This window comes from Saccopteryx leptura, chromosome 4 (genome assembly GCF_036850995.1).
Source record: "Saccopteryx leptura isolate mSacLep1 chromosome 4, mSacLep1_pri_phased_curated, whole genome shotgun sequence".
NCBI lineage: Eukaryota > Metazoa > Chordata > Mammalia > Chiroptera > Emballonuridae > Saccopteryx > Saccopteryx leptura.
This window is the reverse complement of record NC_089506.1, coordinates 118250901-118263938: the sequence shown is the minus strand read 5'-3', so window position 1 is coordinate 118263938 and position 13038 is coordinate 118250901. Positions and strand designations below refer to the sequence as shown.

The 13038-nt window shown below is 44.8% G+C and overlaps 1 protein-coding gene across 1 annotated transcript; it reads left to right on the top strand.

The window, feature by feature from the left end:
- The first annotated feature begins 2113 nt into the window (after positions 1–2113).
- On the top strand, positions 2114–8902 carry LOC136404434 (cryptic protein-like). Its single transcript, XM_066383742.1, has 6 exons — positions 2114–2362; positions 2660–2709; positions 2798–2974; positions 3718–3880; positions 4021–4127; positions 8647–8902. Exons 1-6 carry the CDS (start codon positions 2301–2303, stop codon positions 8784–8786), a joined length of 699 nt encoding a protein of 232 aa, XP_066239839.1. The 5' UTR covers positions 2114–2300; the 3' UTR covers positions 8787–8902.
- The last annotated feature ends 4136 nt before the right edge of the window (positions 8903–13038 follow it).

Below are 13038 nucleotides of genomic sequence, written 5' to 3'. Positions count from 1 at the left end.
CTGGTGGGCCATTAGCTTTAATCCTAGCTTGCACCTGGCGGGCAAATAAAAACACACACTAGGCTCCAAAACCCACTGTTTCAGTGCTCACAAAGCTACTGACTTATCCGAGTTTCCTAGAATCAAAGGTTTCTACCTCACCAGCCTTATTCACCTCTGTTCTCCATCTCCTTCTCTCTGCACAAACTTGCTTCTCCTTCAACACTCCACCATCTTGGCTGCTTCTCCTGGCCTCCTCCACGTGGCCTCTCTCTGCTCTCTTCTCTAATGCTAATATCAGGAACTGAGAGAGCAAGCTCCAGGTCTGCCCTCATTTTATAGTATAGAAATCAAAACCTTTAATCCAATATACAAATAAGGAAGTCTCTGATACAAAGTCACTATCTGAGGCATAATGGGATTCCTCATGAAGTGCACCACCCCACATCAAAAAGGGTGGGAAAAGGCTTAGTCCTAAAACCAAGCCCCAGGCTACAAGGATCCTGCCTGCCCACAGCCCGCCCCAACACACATTAATATCACCTGGGCGACGGCTTCCATGTGGGCAGCACCATCTTTAACAAAGTGAGCATAATATATTTTATCTGCCCAACCTCATTCAATTAATCCTTTAACATATACATGGTTTCATTTTAGTATATAAGCCATTTAGGTCATATAGAAGTTTCTATTGATTTAAAGTCATAAAACATGCTTACTTTTACATAAAACTAAACTATAGAATTAACAAATAGTAAGCTTTAAGTTAAAAGTGTGTTTATCATCATTCAAGTTACAGATGTTTCCTGAAGGTGCAAGGTATCACCCTCTGCATGTCCTGCCCATTAGGATCTGCTGGTCCCAGCCTGGTCCTGGCCACACACAGACTCAGTGGTTGGGAGGCCTCACTATAGCCAGGCTCACCGATTCACTATTGGTTTATTTAACACCCTTTTAAGTAAACTTCATGTTTAAAGGTTTAAAAACTTAAATCAGTAGCAAAGACAATATCATCCTTGGAGGAAGCATGCTATTTTTAGAAAGCAGTTTTTATATGAAAGTCACAGAACAATTCACATCAAAATTATAAGCTGTCCTCTTCAGTGCTGATGAAAGGGCTCCAGGCACTATTTCATCAGTTAGAAAAACCGACTCAGCAAGCCTCAGAAGAGGCTCCCAAATCACTCCCTTCTTGGATTCAGAGTAGGCTCAGCATCAGACAATGGTGGGTGCAGTTACTCCTGTGCTCCCAGACCTGTGGACACAGAGCACCCTGGAGCCTTCTTCTCACACTATCCCTGCGGTTTTTGTTTTTGTTTTAAGGTCTCTAAGCCTTAGTTGCTTTATCTTTTAAATGGGGCATTGATAATAGTGCCTTCCCAGAGCAGTGTTTAATGAAATGAGTAATGTGAATGACCTACTGCTCACAAAAATTAGGGGATCAGGGAACATGCAGGTACTCCAGTACTTTCAGCCTTTTGTACAGTGCATTTTCACCAATGAAATAAAAGTTAGTTTTGCACCTCATTTGCATAACTGAACAACTTTCTTTGACTTCTCGTTTGCTTTTCTGATGTTGTTTAATAAAAAAATTAAATGTTTCTTTTCTGTATTGCTTCATATTCATTTTAAAATATCCCCTAATTTTTGTGAGCAGCATATTTATCACTAAGCTGGGCACAGAGAAAGGGCCCAGTTTGCGCAAATATTGACACAGCCTCAGAAAGCAAGTGGTGAAGTGTCTCCCTTTATAATCACACTCCCCACTCAAGACTTTTGGGACCCCTGCCTGATGGTTATGTCCCACACAGCAGCTCCCGTTATGAGCTGGGATCCCTCCTATCTCACAGCATAAAGGGTTAGCAATATAAAGTCTACATTCTCCTTTGAAAATTTAGTTGTTCATGTTGGGGCTCCCCCCCACCCTCCGGTCTCGGGAAAGGCTTGTTGCCTTGGTCACCAATGTTGTTTTACATCAGGGCTTGACCAGTCTTGCTGCTGTCAACATTGTAAACTGCTGGGAGAGAATCAGCCAGGTCTCCACCCCCTTCCCCCAGCTGAGTCTCATTGAGGGGACAGTCCTTGAGGCTCTGAATGGGCCCTGCCCTGTCACAAGAAGCTACTGCCTAACGACTTCCACAGCAGAACTCAGAGATCTCTTTGTTGTTGCCTGTGGCCTAGACAGAGGGTAGGCAATGTTTGCATCTTCTGTAGTCATCTGTCTTGTATTATGATGCAGTTACCCCAGGACCTCCAGTGAAGACACCTTCAAATTACAGGGTCAGACTTGTCTTCTTCGGAAATTAACCTTCCATGTATTGATGAGAGGAGATTCTCAAACCAGACTTGTCAGTGAGAAAATGACCTGGAGCCACCCGATTAGGTAAGGAGAGAGATCATTTAGATCTTAGAGCCAAGAGGGGCTTTAAAAGCCTCCAGAATAAATTGCAAGGTATGCATGATTGTTCTTTTTCATTAAGATAATATATACTTTCTTGGTCTCAAAAATCTTTCTAAGTGATGAAAATATCAATCAAAATCTACAAGTTACAAAATGATTACATATTTATTATCCTTTAAATCTATCTTTATATTTATGTGATTGCATTACATTTTACATTGTAAATTTCTGCTTGTTTTTTAAAAATATTTTAAACATTAATACTTTTCTTTATTCTAGGCTTCTGTTTATGATTAGTTTGGCATTACAGATCATCCACTTGGGAAACAGTAAGCAGCATTTTATTTACAGTCTTTTAGTTTCGTTTGTGTACCTGTTTCTCAATCATTATCAGTCTCACATTTTCAATGTTTTTAGAAGGCTATCAAAGAGAGAAACATAAAGGTAGTAGAGAAGACTTCAACAACGCTACAGTTCAGAAGCTCCAGCAGAAATTATTCAACTGGACTCGGAACAATTTTAGAGAGGCGAATGGGAGCACGAAGGGCTGGAGGTCGCAGGACTTGCTTCCCCACTCCGCCGCTTTCCAGGAGCGTAAGTCCCCGGCTGCTTCAATGCCTTCGCCATCATGTCATCACAGGACTCCAAATTTAGGGTCTGAAAAAACCTGGGACACATTAAGGATAAAACGAGAAACCCAACAGAGAACGTTTTATCATTTCCAAATGATACGTTATAACATAAAAGTACTATATTTCTTAGTAAGGTGTTCTTTTGCTCTGAAAAAAAGTTTTACTATTTCATTGGTAAAATGTTGCATTTACTCTTAAATGGCTATTTTTCTCAGGTCCAGAGAGCTGACTGAAATGTATTTATCGCTCTCTCTCAAATTAATAAATAAAATCTTTTAAAAAAATGTATTTAAAACAAATATCCCAACCCAAGATGCTAGTGGACTCTTACTTGGCTTACTGCAGGCTGGCTGTCAGGCTCCAGACCTGTCCCAGGGGGTCCCTCCAGCGTAATGGGGAGGGTAGGTTTAGGAGGGTAGAGTACCATCCTTGGGTGGTCCTCGCCTGGGAGGCCTGTCTTTAATCACTGTCACAGTAGTCGGAGCTTGAGATTAACATGTGAAAGAAAGGAAAACCCTACTAGCTAGGGGCAAGTTTCACATCCTGCCATGCGACTCACTCCTGACCCGCCCTCCACCCAGGTAGTTTGTTTTCAATCCTTCAATTAAGTCGCATTTACTAGAGCAAACACTCATATCGAGGAGCTCAAATTATTGCCTGCTCTGAGCGGTATCATCTCGCCCTCTCCCGGTGGATCTAACGTAGAGGGCGGCGCACTAAACGCCCAGGCCGTTCCGGGTGGAACCTCCTTGGGTGCACCTCCGCAGCCACTGTGTTGCTTGAACGGCGGCACCTGCGTGCTCGGCAGCTTCTGCGTGTGCTCCGCCCACTTCACTGGCCGTTACTGCGAGCACGACCAGAGACACAGGTGGGCACAGAGGATGAGCGAGCTGGAAGACCGAGTTGGGGCACGAGGGGCGGGACAGGGCCTGGGCGCGGTGGGGTACAGAGCTCGGCTGGGCGGGGCGCGCGCGATGGCTGCTCTAACGCCGGGTCTCGGCCTTTTAGCGAGTGCGGAACCTTGGCGCACGGATCCTGGACCCTCCGCGGCTGCCGGCTCTGTAGGTGCATCTTTGGGGCCGTGCACTGCCTCCCCGAGACACCCGCCGGTTGCGGTAAGTTATCCGCCTCCGCGTCCTGTGTTCACAGTCCACATGTGCATGCCGTTGCTCCCATATATATACCGATCCATAGAGATCTACCTGTGCCAGGAGACCCAGAAGCCAGCAAACTGGGTCATTCATCACTCAGGAAAGTCACATGTGTGAATCGTATAATGCGGTGGTCCCCAACCTTTTTTGGGCCACGGACCGGTTTAATGTCAGAAAATATTTTCACAGACCGGCTTTCAGGGTGGGACAGATAAATGTATCACGTGACCGAGGCAAGCGTCAAGAGTGAGTCTTAGATGGATGTACCAGAGGGAATCTGGTCATTTAAGAAAAATAAAACATCATTCAGACTGAAATATAAATAAAATGGAAATAATGTAAGTTATTTATTCCTTCTCTGCGGACCGGTACCAAATGGCCCACGGACCGGTACTGGTCCGCGGTCCGGGGGTTGGGGACCACTGATACAATGTATTATCTTCTTAAAATTTACAATACGTGTTATACACAATTATGGCCATCCTGTACATTACATCCTGATGAATTATTTTTATAACTGGAAGCTTGTTGGTGTGAGCTGTTTTGTAATTTTTCTGCTTCATGACCTATAATAATGCTTTGTGCATAATAATTCTAAGTAAATATTGAATAGATGACCTTTGAAGGGCATCTTCAAAGAATAAACACCATATAAGCTATTACCTATTATTATATTAAACTTCAAAGAATCCATTTTTGGTGTTCTAAAGACAACATGCTTTAGACAGGTAACAATCATTCTACCATTTTCTTCATTTACACTTGTTAATGGTGCATTTAACAAGGCAATGTGGCATAATAGAAAAAGCATGAAAAATTCCCCCAAACACTTGTTCAAATCTCCACAAATGCTTTTTATAATGTTTATAATCTTTATGAAAGGTTCAAGAACTTGGGCTTCAGGCTCCACAGCTGCAAAATTGGAGCTATTTACCCATTGTTTTTTTAAGATGAAAAGGCACTGTATCTCTTACATATAAATTACAAAAGAAATTACTGCTACTTCATTAACATCACCAAAGTATTCAAATCAATACAGTGAGGTTAGAATTACTTCATAATCTAGCATTTATATATAAATTTACTGAAATGTGTGTGTGTGTTTTTTAGGTTGTGAACAATACCCACTAATACTAGGTGGTATAATAACTGAGGTTAAAAAAAGAAAAGAAAAATAAGCTTTCAAGGAGTAGGGGCCTTTGCTTAGTCCCTGAACCAGCCCAAGATCTCATTATACTAGGACAGTGGTTCTTCTTATACATAGCCCGAAAGAATTAAGTGTTTCTTTAGCATCAAGAACCAGTTTAATGCTCCAAAATTCAGAGTCTAAATAATGACACAGTGAAGTAGCAAACTCAAGTACTTTCAAAGACAAAAAGGAAATGCCCATATCAGATTGCAGTTAGTGAAGCCTTGCCTCTTGGCTTCAAGCTCAATTTTAAAAAATGCATTTCTGGCACAAACCAACCAACCAGCCAGCCAACCAACAGGCAGACAATTAGAGCCAGCCTGCGGGGTTGTGGGCCCATGAGGCTGTGGGCCTGTGGGGCCCCCTCAGGTCCTGGCCCCAGCTGGCACAGAGATGATGGTGAGCTGCTCTGGAGAGAGCAGACTCTTTGGCAAGCCATCTTGGGATGCTCTCTCATGATAGGTGCTGTTCCAGTGGGTTAGCTTCTCTGAGTGTCACAGCAGTAGAGGAAGCCATTTGGCTCCCAGGGGCATCTGGGGGTATTTGCAAATAGGAGTGTTTCAGCAATGCTGGTTCTGGACCTCACATTGAAACATGATGTTATTCTTATGCAGAGTGGCTGCCAAACTTTTTTTTTTTTTTAATCTCCCACTCCACCACTAGACTGACCAAACTCCCCATTCAGTGGTGGTGGCACAGTTGCCATGCTGAGCATGCACAAACTTTTTTTCCACATATAGCTGGCATTTCATGTATGCACAAGGCTAACATACAGGATAAAAATCTCTGCTATGTCTAAATCTAAAAAAGGCAATTTGGTAAGCCTGACCAGGTGGTGGCGCAGTGGATAGAGCGTTGGACCGGGACACGGAGAACCCAGGTTCGAAACCCCGAGGTTGCCGACTTGAGCACAGGCTCATCTGGTTTGAGCAAGATTCACCAGCTTGAGCCCAGGGTTGCTGGTTTGAGCAAGGGGTCACTTGGTCTGCTGTGGCCCCCTGGTCAAGGCACATATGAGAAAGCAATCACTGAACAACTAAGGCGCTGCAACAAAGAGTTGATGCTTCTTGTCTCTCTCCCTTCCTGTCTGTCTTTCCCTGCCTGTCCCTCTCTTTGTCTCTGTCACACACACACACACACACACACACACACACACACACACGCCATTGGTAAGCATGATATATAGTAAAAACCCCAGCTTATAGTAAATCATCCATCAATAGCAGAGTTTCTTTTTTTGGTATGACATAAAATAATGGTGGGCCACTGATTTCCTAGATTCTGGTATACACTGTAAGTATTAATAATGTTTTTCTATAAATATGTAGTGGAAGTTCTAATATTTCCTCTATAAGCTCAAAGGGTGACCTTGGGCCCACTAGGAAGAACACCACATGGTGCTCACGGTCCCAGTTTGGGGGCCCCTGTTTGAGGGGCTGACTCTGTCTAACCTAAAATTTGACTAGAAAAATGACCTTTGAGTTTATAGACAAGAAAAGGCCGTCAGCAGGGTCTGAATCCTTATTTATGGGCAGCCTGTTTTCTTCTCTAAGGGGAAAATCAACTCAAGTTCAATACTGAGTAGTTCTCACCTGAATAGTTTCTCATACTGTGAGTACCTGTCTTGTCATCAACTTTTTTGGAGCCTCCTCTGGATCCAGATGTTAGGGTTCCTGTTTTGTGGGATCTAGTACCCTGGAATAGTCCTCTCCCAAGCTGTGGTGGTGGGGGGAACTTGCCCAGGTTTGGAGTGGGCCTGACTTTGGTCTCATACTGAGTCTGGCCTCCTAGGCTGCCTACAGTAGCTAGCTCACCTGTGAGCAGGTGCAAAGTGGGTGCCTTCGACGGTGGCTTGTCTTTGTCATTACATGTTCATTCCACTGTCTAATGCTCAGTCCTCACATCCAAAGACCTCTCTTGGAGGTGTCATAGAGTGTGGGGCTGGAAAGGCCTGATTAGGGAGAAGGCCTGCTGGCCTCTGCAGAGCCACCCCAGGGAGAAGGTCCTATAATAGGGCCCTTTCTCAGTTGTCTGGTTCCCTGCCTAGCTGACCCCACGTCCAGCCCCAGATTTGCTTGTGAGAATGTTTTGGTGGCATTGGCATCTCTGCCCATGACTATACCTTTGGGGCTTGCCAGCTTCACATGATAATCACTTGCCACCAGGGACTTTAGCTGAGATCCCTGCCCAGCCTCAGTACTCCAGACTAGGGGAGATTCCTGCTCAGAAACTTTGGGCTGGTGACCCAGCCATACAGAAAGCCAGACTCACAGGCCCTTAGAGCTCCAAGTGACACTTGCTGTGAAGGAGCCACATTTTGACAGCAGAATAGGAAAGCACTGTGGTTTCCTTGTGGGTGCGTTGCCATGGCTTTAGGGCTGGGAGCTTTCCTTTTGTTTAATAAACTGTCCTCAGTCAAAAAAATACTGTTAGGGCTAATATGGGGGAAAGCTGAACCTTCCCTATACCAGAGAGATGCAAGCTATTATTGCATCATATTTTAACTCAGCTATATTTGTCCCCGATTGCTAAATAGTGTGGAACTCTGAAAGATCACTTCGGTCAGCTTATGTGCTAACTGAGAAGAGCTGCAGGGCCCCTTCTTTGTTGCCTTAATGACAATCAACAAATTCTTTAGCTCCAAGTTCCATAAAAAAGGCCATCGTTCCTGACCCACAGCCAAAGGAATAGAAAAGCTGAACGCAAGCACATCTGTCTTGACTGAAGCCCACAAGGCTGGCTTTCTCCTGCAGGTGTGGTGCCCCTGGTCACCCTGGCAGGTGCCCCAGATACACCTGTCGCATGAACTGGGCTCACTACCATCAGCCATGACACAGAGCCCCACCTGTCAAAGCCCAGTAAGGAGGCCAAAGCAGAAAAGGGCCATTATCAGAGGAGATGCAAATGCCTGTTTCACTCCTTAGAGCAGTGGTCCCCAACCCCCGGGCCGCGGACCGGTACCAGTCCGTGGGCCATTTGGTACTGGTCCGCAGAAAAAGAATAAATAACTTATATTATTTCTGTTTCATTTATATTTAAGTCTGAACGATGTTTTATTTTTAAAAAATGACCAAATTCCCTCTCTTACATCCGTCTAAGACTCACTCTTGACGCTTGTCTTGGTCGCATGATACATTTATCCGTCCTACCCTAAAGGTGGGTCCGTGAAAATATTTTCTGACATTAAACCAGTCCGTGGCTTAAAAAAGGTTGGGGACCACTGCTTTAGAGCAAGTCTGCAACAAAGTTTCTTACACAGAATGGTTTTTTTGTTTTGTTTTGTTTTTCCCCCAGACCTGAAAGACATTCTCACCTCACACTCGCCTAGACTGAGCTCATGGGGCCTGCTGACTTTTCTCAGCCTGGTGCCCTGCTTCCTCCTGCAGTGCACCATCAGTGAGGGGGAGGCTGTCCACGGGCCTGCAGGGACATAACACGAAACCCACAGCAGCAGGACCTGAGTCCCTGGATCTGCTGAATGAGCGTCTCTTGTGCGGCCTCTTCAGTTTTCTATGTTGTAAGTGATATATTACATGACTATTATATACTATATTATGTAATATATTACATAACTATTTTTGTTAATAAACACTGTCACTAAAGAGCCTTTCTTGCTTCCTTTGGCCTTATTTTAAGGTATAGGACTTAGCCACACATGAATAGGCACTGGAGGCTGAGGCCCCTTCAAAGCTACACCCTTTCTGCCAATTTCAGAGTAGCCTGAGCAGGCGGTTCCCCCAGCCCCCAGATGCTGTAACCTAACCTTGTTATAGATGCTGTCAACCTGTTATACATTCCTTCTCATATATTCAGGCAGCCTGGCCTAGACTGACGTGTATTTAGAATGTATAACTTTGCTTAGATTAACCTGTCAACCCATTTGAGAACACCTTAGATGTTATAAGGTTTATGTAACCACATCCTGTGATATGCTAAAAGTTTAACAGAAGGCACTTAATTGATTAACCTCTCTTCTATAGCTATGCCATCCCTGACACTGACGACTGCCAGAGCTGTCTTTTCAGGGACAAATCCAGGGTGATTCAGAACCAGGGGGATCAATCTGGCCGAGACCACCTGAAAGTCTCCGAAGCAGCCTGGCGGAGTCTACACTGACCTTTTCATGAGCTATTCTCATTATCCCCTCATTATTACACTAAAACCTCCTCCCAGGGGCCAAGATTTTTCTGCCATTTTTGAACATGCAATGTTTAAAACTGTACAGGGATGTCCCTACTTGTGATGGTGTTTAAGCACAACTTCCTGAATAAAAAGGAATCTAATCCTTTATTTGGGGACAGTGGCTTTAGGAAGAGGTGACACCCCTCCTTCCCTGGTGTGTCCTTACCTGCTGGCTGGCTACATTCCTTCTCATTGACACCTTGGGGTTGTCATTTGGCTGGTGGCTACTGAGTAATTGGGCCTGGTTCAGTCTGATCACAATACTGCAGCACCTCATGTCATCCGTTTGTTCACAGTCACTCTCCCCCAGTAGTCTCCTAGGTCCTTGGGGGAGGGCAGGACTAGCACCACATGTGTGTCCCCAGCGCTGCAGTGCTGAATCTGGCAAGGAGCTGCCAGGGCTGGAGGAGCCCCCACCCACTTCCATCTCTCCAGCTCGCTCCACCAGTTGCTCCTTTGTAACATGCTTTTCAAGACAATTGGCATTTCTTAGGATTACCACCAATATCTCTTTAAAAGAGAGTGTTTATGGCAGAACCCACTGTATAGGCAAAGCAGACAGAATTCAACCAGAAGAGGTTATATAGCCTGTCAGAGGGTTCAGCCATCTCCTCAATAGGGTCTAGTCAGGCGGGCAGGTTCAGCAGCAGCAGTCCGGCCACCGATCTTAACTCCAACTTGAAACCAAATGCCCGTTAAGAACTTGGGAGAGGGGTGGATAAAATAAAGGGTACTAAAAGGCTGGTCTTCCAGCCAGTCACTTGAAAGCCAGGTGTTGGAGGAAAGCCAAAGCACTGAGTGACTTTCTGTACCCCTTCTGAGGAAGTGAAGGTCGAGACCAAGCATACATGACTGAAAGCAGTTGTGCATCCAGGGAAGGCTCAAGGACATGGTGCTTGGCTTTGCAGGAGCTTTCTGCAGGTCAGGAATCAGACAGCAGATGTGCTGTTATGTCTCAGAAAGGACAAGAGCAATTTAATCAGTTTTGCAAAACTAATAAAATTGTGCACTGTATTCTGCTTGTTAGTTTCTCACACATGATGTCATGTTTCTGCTTAATAAATTGGATAGCTGATCTCTCTAAGGCACCTCAATCCTGGAGAAATTGGGGTTCTCCACTTGCAGTATTGTTGCTGCCTCATTCCTTTGCGGCTCCTCTTCATGAGACACTGAATACCAACAACAGCCAGGCATTTCTATACTGAGTCTGTTGAATACCTTAGCTATCTGTTTACTACTCACAGCCAGGTTTGGACAGATACCACAACTAGAAATCAGAGAAATGAACGCAGGAATATTAACAAGAGTTTCGGGTAAACAAATAAGAATAAAATACAAGAGCATGAACTGTGGTGGCGCAGTGGATACAGCATTGGCCAGGAATGCTTAGGTCACCAGTTCAAAGCCCTGGGCTTGCCTAGTCAAGGCACATATGGGAGTTGATGCTTCCTGCTCCTTCCCCCCATTCTCTCTCTCCTCTAAAATGAATAATTAAAATATATATTTTTTTATTTTTGTGACACAGACAGAGACAGAGAGAAGGATAGACAGGGATAGACAGACAGGAAGGGAGAGAGATGAGAAGCATCAATTCTTCGTAGCAGCACCTTAGTTGTTCATTGATTGCTTTCTTATATGTGCCTTGACCAGGGAGCTACATCAGACCGACTGATCCCTTGCTCAAGCCAGCAACGTTGGGCTCAAGCCTGGTGAGCCTTGCTCAAACCAGATGAGCCGGTGCTCAAGTCGGTGACCTTGGGGTTTCAAACCTGGGACCTCTGTATCCCAGTCTGATGCCCTATCCACTGTGCCACTGCCTGGTCAGGCTGAATAAGTAAAATCTTAAAAAAAAAAAAAAAAAGATAGAAAAGGACTCTTTTCGGCTAAGCTTGGAAGCATGGAGTAGCAGAGGAAGGTGATACAGTGCAGAAGTTGTCAGCGACTTGAAGTCCATCGGAATGAGGCCCGGCATGCTGAGGACTCCAGGGAAGATGCACCAGGCCTGTATGTGTGGAGAGCACGCTGTCCACAATGTACACTTTGAGAGCACATGACATTTCAAATAGATGATGTTTCCATTTAGTGTCTCAGCTTTTAAATCCACTTTAATTTTCAAACCTATGTAATACAATTATTAACAAAAAAACAAAAAAACTTTGGCCTTGGCCGGTTTGCTCAGCAGTAGAGCATCGGCCTGGCATGTGGAAGTCCCAGGTTCGCTTTTTAGCCAGGGCACACAGGAGAAGCGCCCATCTGCATCTTCACCCTTCCTCCTCTCTTTTGTCTCTGTCTCTCTCTTCCCCTCCTGCAGCCAAGGCTCCATTGGAGCAAAGTTGCCCGGGCGCTGAGGATGGCTCCATGGCCTTAGCCTCAGGTGCTAGAATGGCTCTGGTTGCAGTGGAGCAATGTCCCAGAAGGGCCGAGCATCGTCCCCTGGTGGACATGCTGGGTGGATCCCAGTCGGGAGCATGCAGAAGTCTGTCTGTCTGCCTTCCCCTGCTTCTCACTTAGGAAAAATACCAAAACCCTCCCCCCAAAAAAACCCCAAAACACTTTATATTGGCCTGTCCAGGCGGTGGCGCAGTGGATAGGCAGCAGCCTGGGATGCAGAGGACTGAGGTTCAAAGTCCTGAGGTCACCTGCTTGAGCATGGGCTTACTGGCTTGACCACAGGCTCACCGGCTTGAGCACAGGCTCACCGGCTTGAGCACAGGGTCACTGGCTTCAGTGTGGGATTGTAGACATGATCCCATGGTTGCTGGCTTGATTCCAAGGTCACTTGCTTGAAGCCCAAGGTTGCTGGCTTGAGTCCAAGGTCACTGGCTCAGCTATAGCCTCTAGTCAAGACATATACGAGAAAGCAATCAATGAACATCTAAGATAATGCAATGAAGAATTGATGCTTCTCATCTCTCTCCCTGCCTGTCTGTCTGTCCCTATCTGTCTGTCTCTCTGTATCATTGTCTCACTGTCTCTTTCTCTTACTCAAAAAACAAACTTTATTGTAAAATATTTTATTGGCATTTTAAAAACTTTTCAATCATTGGCTATGAAAATAACAAATTCAATGTAATATTAGATAAGTGTTAAAGAAAAAAGAAGGTAGACTTTAGTCAATATTTGTCATGAAAAACAAGTTCTTCAGATTTTGAGACAAATACTATATTTCCAGGCAATAATGATTATTTTTATAAATAAATTTTTATTAATGTTAATGGGGTGACATCAATAAATCAGGGTACATATATTCAAAGAAAACATGTCCAGGTTATCTTGTCATTCAATTATGTTGCATACCCATCACCCAAAGTCAGATTGTCCTCCATCACCCTCTATCTAGTTTTCTTTGTGCCCCTCCCCCTTCCCCTTCCCCTCTCCCTTCTTCCCTCCCACGTGTCCCCCCCCCCCCCCATAACCACCACACTCTTGTCAATGTCTCTTAGTCTCGTTTTTATGTCCCACCAATGTATGGAATCATGTAGTTCTTGTTTTTTTCTGATTTAC

Coding starts and splice junctions, on each gene's coding strand:
- LOC136404434 (XM_066383742.1), top strand. CDS start 2,301: ATGAGAGGAGATTCTCAAACCAGACTTGTCAGTGAGAAAATGACCTGG. Junction 2,363..2,659: donor ACCTGGAGCCACCCGATTAG/GTAAGGAGAGAG, acceptor TCTTTATTCTAG/GCTTCTGTTTATGATTAGTT. Junction 2,710..2,797: donor GATCATCCACTTGGGAAACA/GTAAGCAGCATT, acceptor CAATGTTTTTAG/AAGGCTATCAAAGAGAGAAA.